This window comes from Erinaceus europaeus, chromosome 1, assembly GCF_950295315.1.
Source record: "Erinaceus europaeus chromosome 1, mEriEur2.1, whole genome shotgun sequence".
NCBI classification, from domain to species: Eukaryota; Metazoa; Chordata; class Mammalia; order Eulipotyphla; family Erinaceidae; genus Erinaceus; species Erinaceus europaeus.
Window position 1 is genome coordinate 105,505,261 of NC_080162.1, and position 15,152 is coordinate 105,520,412.

General features: G+C 45.7%; 1 protein-coding gene across 3 annotated transcripts in view; it reads right to left on the reverse strand.

Annotated features, from left to right (window-relative positions):
• ABHD12 (abhydrolase domain containing 12, lysophospholipase) overlaps window positions 1-15,152 on the reverse strand; it is a 71,210-nt gene that overhangs the window by 55,883 nt on the left and 175 nt on the right. The window contains exon 2 of one of the 3 annotated variants that reach the window (XM_060192434.1): window positions 8,086-8,175. The exons of 1 other annotated variant lie outside the window; for it this stretch is intronic. In XM_060192434.1, coding sequence (XP_060048417.1) covers window positions 8,086-8,175 — 90 coding nt within the window. Of the gene's footprint in view, window positions 1-7,594; window positions 7,897-8,085; window positions 8,176-15,152 lie in introns of those variants that run through there. One more of the 3 variants, XM_060192427.1, reaches the window with a different exon arrangement.

Sequence of the window (15,152 nt, forward strand, 5' to 3'; positions counted from 1 at the left end):
GTCCAGTACACCATGACAGAAGAGGACAATTTGATAGAGGGTTAAGGTGTGCCAATAGCTATCCTGAGGAGATGTGGAACTGTACTATACCCCTGAGATGACTATCCTATAAATCAATAATCCTCAATAAAGTGACCTTTAAAAACAATCTTTAGCACAGAAATTTTTTTAAGTTATTTCCCAGGATTCAGACAGTAGCACAGTGGGTTAAGCACAAGCAGCACAAAGGACCAGCGTAAGGATTCCTGTTCGAGCCCCCGGATCCCCACCTGCAGGGGGGTCGCTTCACAGGTGGTGAAGCAGGTCTGCAGGTGTCTATCTTTCTCTCCCCCTCTGTCTTCCCCTCCTCTCTCCATTTCTCTCTGTCCTATCCAACAATAACAAAATCAATAACAACAACAATAACTATAGCAATAAAACAACAAGGGCAACAAACAGGAATAAAATTTTTAAAAAAGTTATTTCCCTCAGAGTTAACTGCCAACATTTAAACAGTAAGATACTTCCCTCCAACCCTACCTCCCTCTTTCACACACATACATCCCTACTCTTCTGGAGAGACTGGACAAGCCTGCCACCCTGGGACAACATTCCTGACATTCAGCAACAGAAAAAGCACAGTAGCTGTGTCCATTCAGATGAAACATGATTTCTGCTTCTCTGCATTCTTCAGCACCTGATTAAATAAATAACAATAAAAAGTTTATTTGAAAAAAAAACACACTTTACTATATGTATATCAGATATACATTTAGCTAACCTAAATCGGAAAAAAAAAAAAAAAAGTAAGTGGGCTGGGTAGATGGCATAGTGGTTCTGCAAAAGACTCTCAGGCTGGGAGTCAGGCAGTAGCGCAGCAGGTTAAGCACAGGTGGTACAAAGCGCAAGGACCGGAGCAAGAAACCCGGTTCAAGCCCCCAGCTCCCCACCTGCAGGGGAGTCGCTTCACAGGCGGTGAAGCAGGTCTGCAGGTGTCTATCTTTCTCTCCCCCTTTCTGTCTCCCCTCCTCTCTCCATTTCTCTCTGTCCTATCCAACAACAACGACATCAATAACAACAATAACTACAACAATAAAACAAGGGCAACAAAAGGGAATAAATATTAAAAAAAAAAAAAAAAAAAAAGACTCTTATGCTGACTGAGGCTCCAAGGTCCTCAGTACCACCATAAGCCAGAGTTGAGGAATACTCTGGTCTCTCTCTCTCATTAAAATAAAATATTTTTTGAATATTTATTTATTTCCTTTTGTTGCCCTTAAAATATTTTTAAAAAGAATGAAAAACAAAAGCACATTAACACAGGGCATGAGACTACAGAAACAGTCCTAATGGGGGGTGGGGTGGGGTGGGAGCAGTGCCATGCTGCACACCATAGACTTTCTACACAAAATCATCCAATTCTGATGTTAGAGCACAAATCTAATAATCACAAAAGAACTATATTCCCAAAAGCACTAGGCTTACAGAGTTTTATAGAAGGAATTCTTTTTTTTTAAGATTTTCTTTCTTTATGAGAAAGATAGGAGAGAGAGAAAGAACCAGACATCACTCTGGCACGTGTGCTGCCAGGGATCAAAGTCAGGACCTCATGCTTGAAGAGTCCAAAGTTTTGCCACTGCGCCACCTCCCGGACCACTACAGAAGGAATTCTATCCATTTTTTTTTTTCTCTTTTGTTGTCCTTGTTTTTCATTGTTGTATATATTGTTATTGATGTTGTCGTTGTTAGATAGGACAGAGAGAAATGGAGAGAGGAGGGGAAGACAGAGAGGGGGAGAGAAAGATAAGACACCTGCAGACCTGCTTCACCGCCTGTGAAGCAACCCCCCTGAAGGTGGGGAACCAGGGGCTTGAACAGGGATCCTTATGCCAGTCCTTGATCTTTGCGCCACGTGCACTTAGCCCGCTGCACTACCGCCCAAAATTTTAAAACAAATCAATTCAAAAGTATTAAAACTGGGGATACGGGCGGTGGTTAAGCAGGTTAAGCGCACATGATGGAAAGCACACTGACAGCATCAGGATCCCGGTTTGAGCCCCTAGCTCCCTACCTGCAGGGAAGTTGCTTCACAGGCGATAAAGCAGGTCTGCAGGTATCTATCTTTTCCTCCCCGTCTTCCCCTCCTCTCTTGATTTCTCTCTGTCCTATCCAACAATGACAGCAATAACAACAACAATAATAACAATGATGATAAACAAGGGCAACAAAAGGGAAAATGTATAAATAAAGTTTTTTTTTTAAAAAAAAGTATTAAAACTGGGGTTGGGGAGACAGCATAACAGTTATGCAAAAGACTTTCATGAGTCCCAGGTTCAATCTTCAGCACCACCATAGACCAGTGCTGAGCAGTGCTCTTATAAAAAAATTACAGACTGAGCCAGGGTACAGCTCAACTGGTACAGTACGTACCTTAACAAATACAAGGCCTTGGGATTGAGTCCCCATCTCACATCACATGGTAGCACCATGGATGGCACCAGGAGAAGCTCCATAGATAGTGCAGTACTGCTGTGGTGTCTGTCAGACCGGGAGACTTCTCAGCAATGTGACACAATGAGGGACCAGGTACATTCTTTGCATTTAAAAAAAATAATAATTAGGGGTCAGGCAATGGCACACCTGGCTGAATACATACATTACCATGTGCAAGGACCCAGGTTCAATTTATGAAATGTACAAGATTTTATTTATCTATTTATATATATAGTTATGACCAAGATGGGAGGACAGAGAACCAGAGCATCACTCTGATACATGGGATGCCAAGGATTGAACTTGAAATCGCAGATTTGTAAGTCTACCACTTTATCCACTGTGCCACCTCCTGGGCTTTTTTATTTTTATTTTTATATTTATTCCCTTTTGTTGCCCACGTTTTATTGTTGTAGTTATTATTGTTGTCATCATTGTTGGGCAGGACAGAGAGAAATGGAGAGAGGAGGGGAAGACAGAGAGGGGGAGAGAAAGATAGACACCTGCAGACCTGCTTCACCCCCTGTGAAGTGACTCCCCTGCAGGTGGGGAGCTGGAGGGTTGAACCAGGATCCTTACGCCCATCCTTGGCTTTTGGCCATCTGCGCTTACCCTGCTGTGCTACCGCCCGACTCCCTTTTTTTTTTTTTTTTTATGTACACAATTGTGGAAATGATTACATTAGGTGTAGACTAGAGAATATAGTGGTCTGGGAAGTGACGCACTGGATACAAGCTTTGAACGCTCAAGCATGAGGTCCCAAGTTCTGTCGCCGGCAGCACATGTACTAGAGTGATGTCTGATTCTCTCTCTTCCTATCTTTCTCATTAAGAAATAAAATCTTTAAAAAAGAGAGACTATAGGGGAGTCGGGCGGTAGCACAGCCAGTTAAGCACAGGTGGCGCTTAAAAAGCAAGGACAGGTGCAAGGATCCCGGTTCGAGCCCCCGGCTCCCCACCTGCAGGGGAGTCACTTCACAGGTGGTGAAGCAGGTCTGCAGGTGTCTTTCTCTTCCCCTCTCTGTCTTCCCCTCCTCTCTCCATTTCTCTCTGTCTTATCCAATAACGACGACATCAATAACTACAACAGTAAAACAACAAGGGCAACAAAAGGGGATAAAATAAATTTTTAAAAAATTTTTTAAAAGAGACTATAAATCAATCATATATAATTATTAATTTTAAAAGATCTATTTGTCTTGTGAGGAAGAAAGAAAGAAAATGAGAGCTAGAGAGGCCAGAGTGTTGGCATGTGGTGGTGAGGGAGTGAAGTGAGCCTGTAGCCTTGGAGCCAGAGCTGTGACAGTGCTGTGTTTTAATGTTGGGCTATCTTCCAAAACCTAAATTGTTAATTTCAATAAGTGAAACAGCATCTGGGGTTATATTTCAAAAAGTCCTTATTTGTTCAAGATAAACTGTGAAGTGGTTTTTTCTTTCAAGATTTTACTTATTTATTATTGAGCAAGATAGGAGAGAAAGAACCAAATATCACTCTGGTACACGTGCTGCCAGGGATTGAAGTCAGGACCTCCTGCTTGAGAGTCCAATGCTTCATCCACTGTGCCACCTCCCGTATCATAAATTGTGAAGTGTTTTTGGATAAAAATAATTCGATTTAAAATGTTCTAGCCCCTCAACCCCTACCAAAACATACACACACACAAAAAAAACTGAGGGGAGGGACAGGGATTCAAGATTGACAAAACAAAAACAAATGAAGTGACCAACACTTGAGGCTCATCATTCTGTCTTCTCTGTTTTAGTATATTTGAAAATGTGCACAATACAAAGGTAAAGGTGGGCTGGGCTGTGGTGTACCTGGTTGACCGTGCAAGTTACCATACATAAGGACCTGGGTTCAAGACCCCGGCCCCCACCAACCAGAGAAAGTTTCATGAGTGTTGAAGCAGTGCTGCAGGTACCTCTCTCTCCCTACCCACTCCTTTCCTCTTAATTTCTCTGTCTCTATTAAATAAGTAAATAAATAAAATATATATTTTTTAAATGTGCAGAGGGCCGGGTGTTGGCACTCTTGGTTGAGCACACGTTACAATGCACAAAGACTCAGGTACAAGCACTGGTCCCCACCTGCAGGGGGAAAGCTTTGCGAGTGGTGAAACAGTGTTGCAGGTGTCTCTCTCTCTCCCTTCCCTCTGGATTTCTGACTGTCTCTATAAAATAAGTAAAGATAATAAAAATAAATTAAAAAAAGAAATGTGTAGGAAGACCCAAACAAAGGTCATGAAGAATATAAATAACCTGGGGGTCGGGTGGTAGCAGCAGGTTAAGTGCACATGGCGCAAAGCGCAAGGACCCGCATAAGGATCCCAGTTCGAGCCCCGGGCTACCCACCTGCAGGGGGGTCGCTTCACAGGTGGTGAAGCAGGTCTGCAGGTGTCTGTCTGTGTCTCCCCCTCCTCTCTCGATTTCTTTTTTTTTTTTTCCTCCAGGGTTATTGCTGGGCTCGGTGCCTGCACCATGAATCCACCGCTCCTGGAGGCCATTTTCCCCCCTTTTTGTTGCCCTAGTTGTTGCAGCCTCGTTGCGGTTATTATTGCCATTGTCGACGTTGCTGTGTTGTTGGATAGGACAGAGAGAAATGGAGAGAGGATGGGAAGACAGAGAGAGAGGGGAGAGAAAGATAGACACCTGCAGACCTGCTTCACCGCCCGTGAAGTGACTCCCCTGCAGGTGGGGAGCCGGGGGCTCGAACCGGGATCCTTACGCCGGTCCCTGCGCTTTGCGCCACGTGCGCTTAACCCACTGCGCCACCGCCCGACTCCCATCTCTCGATTTCTGTCTGTCTTATCCAGCAACAAGAGATGGCAACAGTAATAATAATGACAACAAGGGTAACAACAAGAGCAAGAAAATGGGAAAAATGGCCTCGAGGAGCAGTGGATTCATAGTGCAGGCACTGGGGAGTCAGGCGGTAGCACAGTGGGTTAAGCGCATGTGGTGCAACAAGGGCAACAAAAAGGGAAAAAATAGCTTCCAGGAGCAGTGGATTCACAGTGCAGGCACTGAGCCTCAGTGATAACCCTGGAGGCAAAAAAAAAAAAAAAAAAAACACTGAGTAATATTTAGTACTGGGTAAAACAGCTGACGGGAAGACAATTCAGTGCAAACTGGAGGGCACTTGACCTCATCCCTCAAAGTTACACTTATACACCTCTTGGCCCAGCAATTCCAGTTCTAGCTTATTCTAGATAGACACTCCCTGACAAGTATTTTCTGCTATCTATTGTTTGTCCTCAGCACTGGGGATGGAGTGGTGGGTGAGGAAAACAATGTTCTTGTCTGGTGGTGCTCTCTCGTTCTAGTGGGTAAGGAGAGAGCCCATAAAATAAGGAAGTGCTAGCAATTACAGGCCAGGGAAAGAATTATCAGTGTGATGGAGAAAAGAAAAAAGAAAGAAAGAAAAAGAAAACAGATTCACTTCACAAAGGACAATGCTCAGTTGTATTTTACACAAAACAAAAAATAGTCCCTTTTGGTCCGGGAGGTGGCGCAATGATAAGGCTTTGGACTCTTAAGCATGAGGTCCTGAATTCAATTCCCGGCAGCACATGTGCCAGAGTGATGTCTGGTTCTTTCTCTCTCCTCCTATCTTTTTCATTAATAAATAAATAAAATCTTTTAAAAAAAATAGTCCCTCCCTTCTGGCAAAGTCAGGAATCTCTGACTTAGAAGTATCCGTAACTTAATTTTATGATCATTTAAGCAATGGGCTTAAAATGTTGATGGAGTTATTTGGAGAAACTGTTATTTATTATTTATTCAAATATCCAAATGTTTAGCTTCAATATCTATGAAGTTAATATTTTAAGAGCTACTTGGATAAATATTTCACATTAAAGTGGTGAGTGTCAATTAAGGACATTCCAGATGACACTAGCAGACATGACCCTGCCACAACACCTGACATTACATCCTGATCTCTTTAAACTCCAAGAGACATTAAGATTTCAAAATTGCCATGAATGATAGTTTCCACACAGCCAGAAAACTAAGAAACAAACATATGGGGAATGGAGTTTATCTTTTTTTCTTTTTTTTAAGATTTTATTTATTTATTAATGAGAAAGATAGGAGGAGAGAGAAAGAACCAGACATCACTCTGGCACATGTGCTGCTGGGGATTGAACTCAGGACCTCATGCTTGAGAGTCCAGTGCTTTACCACTGCGCCACCTTCCGGACCACGAGTTTATCTCTTAAAACATGCACCTCTCTCAATTCTGAAGTCAGCTTTACATAAATGCATTCATCTCCTCCCCAACTGGTTTGATGACAGGAACAAGCACCAACTCAGACGGTGTCCTGTCTGTGCCCACATGCCCAGGTCAAGACATCCAGGTGACCCACCTCCAGCTGGAGAGCAGGCACAGCACCACCAGGCTTCCTCCCGGCAGCGGAGGATGCTGTCCATGCCTGCCCTGTCCATGGACACAGCACCCTCGCCCTACCCCCAGGGGTGCAGCTGCTTGTACAGGCTCCAGCTCCCCGGCAAGAACTCACCAAGTGAAAAGCCAAAACAGACAGCTCCTGGGGCACCAACCAGGAAGAGAGGCCGAGGGAGTCCGGGGCTGACCCAGGAAGAGGAGCTGGACCTGCAGCCCAGGGCTGACTCAGTGGCCCCAGCTACCTCCTCTGACCGGTTGGTGGGGGGGTGGTCCCCACTGCTGCTACCCTCCCACCCAAGCCAGGGAAGGGTTGCAGGTCCATCGAGCCTCCTACGGAGGTCGGGGCAGGCAGCTAGCACAGATGTCCAGGAGAGGCCGCCAGGACAGAAAGAGCTGATGGTGGCGGGGGGGGGGGGGGTGTCCGGGGAAGGTCGCGGGTGGGTGCAGGTCGGGGTGCAGCACTCCCACAGGCACACAGCTCACCGGCAAAGGAGAGGACCCCACTTACCTGCCCAGAGATGGACACTGGGAACCCCCCCACCCGCCCAGGGATGGACACTGGGGGCCCCTCTCACCTGCCCAGCGATGGTCACTGGGGCCCCCCCTTACGCAGGGATGGACACTGGGAACCCCAATCACCTCCCCAGGGATGGACACTAGGGGCCCCCCTCACCCGCCCAGTGATGGGAGCCCCCGCCCCCTTATGGGCCCCCCCTACCTGCCCAGCGCCCGCTTCATGCCCGCGGCGGCCCCCGGTCCTGCGGGCCCCCGGTTCTCGGGGCGCAGCTTCTCCTTCAGGCGGCTGTCGGCGTCCAGCGCCGTGCCGGGGGAGGACGAGCCGGCGGCGGCGCAGCGCTCATGCTCCGGGGCGGCGGGTTCGGTCCGCTTCCTCATCCCGCGCTCACCCGCCGAGACCCCAGCCTGGCCCGCGCCCGCCTCCGCCGGCGACCAGAGCTGCCGCCGCTGAGCCGCCGCCTCACATCCCAGCCAGGGCCGCCGAGCCGCTCGGGGCCGGGGCGGTCGCGCAGCCAATCAGTGCCGGAAACCAGCTGGCTGTGCAGCCAATCAACGCGGACAGCCGGCCCACCTCGTCTCCCCCGCCCCGCCCCCCCCAGACGCCCAGCAAGCCCGGCCGCAGGCCCGCAGCCATCTTGGAAAAGGGCAGAAGAAGGCGGGGCGCGCGTCTTGGTGCGGGCAGCGCTGACTTACCGGGTCCTGATGCTCAGAGGTCCAAGCCTGGCCCTGGACCCGGGTGTCGCCTTGGCAGAGGTGCTCGCCATCGTGGGCACCCGCTGGAGCCTGGCCCAGAGCGCCGAGCTGCAGCACTGACAGGGAGGGGTCCCTCGGCCCCGCAGCTTCCGCCGGCCGCCCACCCTGAAAGCCCGGCCTCTGCGCCCTGCGGTAGCCGCCCCCACACCACACGCAGGTCTGTGAGCACAGACAGAACAGCCACCAAGAACACCGAGAAACAGATAAACCCACAAAGAATTATGACTTCCCACAAGAACAGACCTTGAAAATACTTCCAGGTGGTTGTTTATGCAATCAAAACTATATCGGTATTTACTGTTTAATTTTTTGGCCAAACATATAAACGTGGTTCAACAATTTAGAATTCTGCATTAGTTTGTTTTGGTTTTGTTTTTTAGGTTTAAGTCTATATTTTAAGATGGGAGAAGAGCAAAAAGATATGTATCCATCCTGTAGTTCAGTGGTGATCCCATGCATTCCAGTGATGCTCCCATACAGTCCTGCGATGCTCCCACGTGGTGTTGGGAATTAAACCCAGGGCCTCCCCATGAGCTTTACCCACTGAACTATCTCCCAAACCATCGATTTTATTTTTTCCTCCCACAAGCCTAGATTTTAGATCTTCACAAAGCAATCAAAACTGTTCCTCTGTGTCAAAGATACATTTCCCATTATGAAACAAATTTACTAATTCAACCATCCTAGAGAAGAACAGTTTCACAATTTAGTTTTACAGTTCTGACCTTCTTTGGTATGATTTTATAGCTTTACAAATACTCTACAACTAGGAAATCAGTTTATTTTATAGTAACTCATAACCCCATTTGTCAGTGAAAACTGTTGGCAATTAGTAATTTAAATCAGGGTGGGGGCAGATAGCATAATGGTTATACAAAGAAACTCTTATGCCTGAGGCTTCAGAGTCCAAGGTTCAGTCCCCTGCACCACTATAAGCCAGAGCTGAACAATGCTAAACAAATAAATAAGAATAATTTTAATAAATAAATAATGTAAAATAAGTTATAAATACCTTTAGAAATTCCATAGCTCCAGACCAAAGAAACAGCTCAAGGTCACAGGTTCAACTCCTGGCACAATGATAAACCAATAAACTAGAGCTGAGAAGTGCTCTGGTGAAAAGGTGGGCGGGGGGGGGGGGGGGGGGGGGAGAAAAAAGAAAGAAGGATGGAAAGAAGGGAAGGAAAGGGGGAAAAGAAAGAAGAAAATAAAAAGTAAAGAAAATGAGGTAGGGTGGTCCAGGAGGTGGCACAGTGGATAAAGCACTGGACTCTCAAGCATGAGGTCCTGAGTTCAATCCCCGGCAGCATATGTACCAGAGTGATGTCTGGTTCTTTCTCTCTCTTCTCCTTTCTCATTAATGAATAAAATATTTAAAAAAAGAAAAGAAAAGAAAAGAAAATGAGGTAGGGGCAGGTGGTAGTGCAACCAATAAAGCACATAAGTTACCACGTACAAAGAAAGACACAAGTTCAAGGCCCTCCTCCCCACCTGCAGAGGGAAACTTCAACACTAGTGCAGGTCTCCCCCCTCCCCCATCTCGTCCTATCATAGCTCTCTTTCTCTGTCATAATAACAGTTAAAAAAAAATTGGGAGCCAGGTGGTTGAGCATATGTTACCATATGCAAGGTTTCAGTCCCAAGCAGCCAGGCCCCACCTGTAGGGGGAAAATTTCACAAGTGATGAAGCACTGCTGCAGGTGTCTCTCTCCCTCTCCTCTCTCAACTTCTATCTCTATCAAACATAAACAGATATTTTAAAAAGTCAAAATTCTAAAAAAAAAAAGAGAGAGAGAAATAACTATAAATTCAGTAACAGCTCCTCATAGTAACTCTATAATGATACTTCAAAAATGCAAAAGAATTTCATTGGCCATTTTCACTTTTTTTTTTTTCTGCTTTGTTTTTACATAGAGAAGCAGAGAGGGAACAGGTGGTGGCACACCTGGTTAAGCACTCACACTGCAGTATGCTAGGTCCCAGGTTTAAGCCCCTAGTTCCCACTTGCAAGGGGGGGAGGCTTCATGAGTGGTAAAGCAGGGCTGCAGGTATCTCTCTGTCTCTCTCCTTCTCTATCTTCCCCTCCCCTCTCAATTTCTCTGTCTCTAAATAAAATGAATAGAAAAATAAAAAAGAGAAGCAGAGAGAGAGACCTCACCACTTCAATACAACGGGGCCAGGCTTGAACCTGGGTTATGCATGTGGCAAAACAGTGCACTATCGATTTTCTCTCTGTCCTAGCCAACAGTGATGACATCAACAACAACAACAACCACAATAATAAAAAAGAACAAAAAGGGCAACAAAAGGGAATAAGTAAATAAATATTAAAAACAAAAAACAGTGCACTATCCTAGTGAGCCATTTCACTGGCCTGGCTATTTTTTTTTTCCACTGAGTCTAGTCCTCTCACTTATTTGTTCAAAATTTAAATGGCTCCGTACCTCATTCCGAACTAAAAGCTTATGAAAAGACTCTACCTGACATAGATTCCAGGTCTATGAATGAACTCAGCCCCCAGCTTCTCCCCTACCTACCCTGATCCATCTCACTCTCCTTACTGATAGAAAGTGTGTATGTGTGTGTGTGTGTGTGTGTGTGTGTGTGTGTGTGTGTGTGTTTAGCACACATAGTGCGAAGCACAAGAAAACCAATCAAGGATCCTGGTTCAAGCCCCCAGCTCCCCATCTGCAGGTCACCTCACAAGAGGCGAAGCAAGGCTGCAGGTGTGTCTCCTCCACTTTATTTCCCCTTCCCTCTCGATTTCTCTCTGGTCTATCAAAAGAAGAAGGAGAAGGAAAAGAAAGAAAGAAAGAAAGGAGAGTCGGTGGTAGTGCAGCAGGTTAAGCGCAGGTGGTGCAAAGCACAGAGACCGAAGTAAGGATCCCGGTTCAAGCCCCCGACTCCCCACCTGCAGGAGAGTTGATTCACAAGTGGTGAAGCAGACCTGCAGGTGTTTATCTTTCTCTCCCCCTCTCTGTCTTCCCCTCCTTTCTCCATTTCTCTCTGTCCTATCCAACAACAACAATGATAACTACTACAATAAAACAACAAGGGCAACAAAATGGGAATAAATAAATACTAAAAAAGAAAGAAGGAAAGAAAGGAAGAAAGAAAGAAGGAAAGGAAAGAAGGAAGGAGGAAGGAAGAAAGGAAGGTCAAACAAATAGCCACAGGGCAGTGGATTCATGGTGCAGGCACCGAGCCCCAGCAATAACCCTGGCGGTAAAAAGAAAAAAGAGAGAAAGTCTTTGTGGGGCTGGAGAGATAGCTTAATAGTTCAGCAAAATACTTTTAAAAATATTTACTTATTCCCTTTTGTTGCCCTTGTTTTATTGTTGTAATTATTATTGTTTTTGTTATTGATTTTGTTGTTGTTGGCTAGGACAGAGAGAAATGGAGAGAGGAAGGGAAGACAGAGAGGGAGAGAGAAAGATAGACACCTGCAGACCTGCTTCACCACTTGTGAAGTGACTTCCCTACAGCTAGGGAGCTGGGGGCTCCAACCAGGATCCTTGGTTGGAGTTCTTGCGCTTTGCACCACCTGCACTTAACCCACTGCGCTACCGCCGGACTCCCTTCAAGACTTTTAGGCCTAGGGGCCGGGCGGTAGTGGACAACGTTAAGCGTACACAGTGCAAAGTGCAAGGACTGGCTGAAGGATCCTGACTGGCCCCCAGCTCCCCACCTGTCTATCATTCTATCTTCCCCTCTCCTCTCAGTTTCTCTCTGTCCTATCCAGCCATAAGCAGTGGAGCAGAGGATTCGTAGTGCAGACACCGAGATCCAGCAATAACCCTGGAAGGAAAATAAAAACAAAAAAACTTTCATACCTGAGGTTCTGAGGTCCCAAACTCACTCCCCAGCATCATCAGCCACAGCTGAACAGTGCTCTGACTGCTCTCTCTCTCATTCTTTATCTCTCTGCATCTTTCTCACTAAAATAAATAAAAAGGGAAGGGGTCAGGTGGTGGTGCACCTGGCTGAACACATATGTTACAATGCTCAAGGACTCAGGTTCAAGCCCTCAGTCCCCACCTGCAGGGGGAAAGCTTTGCAAGTGGTGAAGCAGTGTTGCAGGTGTCTCTCTGCTTCTCTCTATCTCCCCTTTCATCTCAATTTCTAGCTGTCTCCATCCCATAAATAAATAATAATTTTAAAAAGTTTAAAAAGAAAGGAAAATAAAAGTGGTGAGGAGAGGAGGCATGTGTACAGATCAACACCTCACAGTAGAGTCTTTGCATTAGAGCAAGGACTTTGTTCACTGCTTAATCTGCAGAGTGTAGAACTATGTTCAGCATATAATAGACACTTCATACATATTTGCTGAAGGACTGGCTCAATCACCACACCACACACTGTGGGTGATATGTTCTCCAATGAGGAAGTGAGTCAGGAATGTTACTTTGCTTCTACTTAGGGAATCAGAAAGTTTTCTGGCAAAGGCAGGCTGTGGATGGTAGTGATCTTTGGATCACAATCCTGTGTTTGGTTCATTGTAGAACTGTGTATTTAGGGCAGACAAAGTGGTTCACTTGAATAGTGTGCTGTTTTGCTATGTGAGCAACCCAAGTTTGAGTCTGGCCCTCACCACATTGAAGGAAGCTTTGGTGCTATGATTTCTCTCTTTCTCTTATTTTAAAAATACTTACTTATTTATCTTCTCTTTTGTTGCCCTTATTGTTTTATTGTTGTAGTTATTATTGTTGTTGTTAATGTTGTCCTTGTTAGGACAGAGAGAAATAGAGAGAGGAGGGGAAGACAGAGAAGGGGAGAGAAAGATAGACACGTGCAGACCTGCTTCACCACTTGTGAAGTGACTCCCCTGCAGATGGGAAGCCGGGGGCTCGAACCGGGATCCTTACACCGGTCCTTGCGCTTTGCACAATTTCTCTCTCTCTTATAGTGTATTTTATTATTTACTTTTAATGAGAGAGAGAGGGAGACCTCAGAGCACTGCTCATCTCTGGTTTATGGTGGTGTTGGGGATTGAACCTGGGCCCTCAGAGCCTTAGAGCCTCAGGATGAAAGTCTTTTGCATAACCACTATGCTGTTTCCCCAGCTAGTCCTGTAGTCTCTACTTTCTCTGCTTCTATGCCTTCTCTGTCTCTGTATCAGATAAAATAAAAATGCATAGTTTAGTTAAATTATCTTTAGAGTTGAAAAGGAAATTTCACGAGAAATTTCAGGATCAGATACAAGGCTAGAGAGATAAATCAACCTATTAGAGGCCCTACTCATATGCTTGAGTCTCAGAGGTCACAGGTTCATTCCCTGATACCTCTTTATACCAGAGTTAAGAAGTGCTCTGTCTCTCTCCGTCTCATAAATAAATCTTAGAAGGATACTATTCAGAGGCCTTATCTCTCTCTCTCTCTCTCTCTCTCTCTACATATATATTTTTTTCCCTTTTGTTGCCTTTGTTGTTTTTTATTGTTGTTGTAGTTATTATTGTTGTCGTTGTTGGATAGGACAGAGAGAAATGGAGAGGGGAGGGGAAGACAGAGGGGGGGAGAAAGATAGACACCTGCAGACCTGCTTCACCACCTGGGTGCGCACTTGGCAGAGCAGCACTCTGGCACTAACGGATTGAACCATCCTGTGGCTGTGTGACCAGCTCAAACTGGCAGAATGCGGGACCTGCACGCCTAAGGATCTGCAGGGCAGCCCAGCACAACGCCAGAAAGCTGCTCTGTTTTCTTTCTCTCGCGTGTGAAACTTTGCTTCTCTTAAGTAATTAAAGAAATGAATTTTTTAAACTTAATCTTTTTGTTGCTATTGAGCAAAAAGCCTGCACTGCAAAATTAAGCAAACTTCCCCATAACACATATGCACTAAATTTCTGAACCTTCTTTAAAAAATATATATTTATTATTTATTTCCTTTTGCTGCCCTTGTTTTTTTATTGTTGTAGTTATTAATGTTGTCGTTGTTGGATAGGACAGAGAAATGGAGAGGAGAGGAAGACAGAGAGGGAGAGAGAAAGATAGACACTTGCAGACCTGCTTCACCACCTGTGAAGCGACTCCCCTACAGGTGGGGAGATGGGGGCTCGAACTGCGATGCTTATGCTGGTCCTTGTGCTTTGCGCCACCTGCGCTTAAACCGCCCGACTCCCTGATCCTTTTTTTTTTAATATATTTTTTAAGATTTTATTTATTTATGAGAAAGATAGGAAGAGAGAGAAAGAACCAGACATCATTCTGGCACATGTGCTGCCAGGGATCAAACTCGGGACCTCATGCTTGGGAGTCCAAAGCTTTACCACTGTGTCACTTCCCGGACCACTGAACCTTCTTTTTTAACTTTAAAATGTGCCACCCTTTCAACCTAACCGAAAATGAATGCATCAAATGGAAAAAAGGAAGTTGAGGAGAATGCATTTATTTATTCTAAGTCATGCTGAACACAGAGCTGCCTGGCTAGCCGCTTGGGAAGTTAAGAAAGATAGGGAGTTAGGTGGTAGCGCAATGGGTTAAGAAAGAGTCCCCAGTCTGGCGGTAGCGCAGTGGGTTAAGCGCACTTGGCATGAAGCGCAAGGGCTGGACCGGCGGCGTAAGGTTCCCGGGTTAAGCCCCGGCTCCCCACCTGCAGGGGAGTCCAGGTGGGGATCCGCTTCACAGGAGATGAGGAAGGTCTACAGGTGTCTATCTCTCCCCCTCTCTGTCTTCCCCTTCTCTCTCCATTTCTCTCTGTCCTAACAACGATGACATCAATAACAACAACAAAAGGGCAACAAAAGGGAAAATATATATTATATATATGTATTATATATATAAGAAAGAGGTGGTCCGGAAGGTGGCGCAGTGGCTAAGACACTGGACTTTCAAGCATGAGGTCGTGAGTTCAATCCCCAGCAGCACATGTACCAGACCGATGTCTGGTTCTTTCTCTCTCTCTCCTATCTTTCTCATTAATAAATAAATAAATAAATAAATAAAAATCTTAAAAAAAGAAAGACTCCCCTCCGCCTGTGTGTTGGGACCCAAGTCCCCCTAACTCTCAC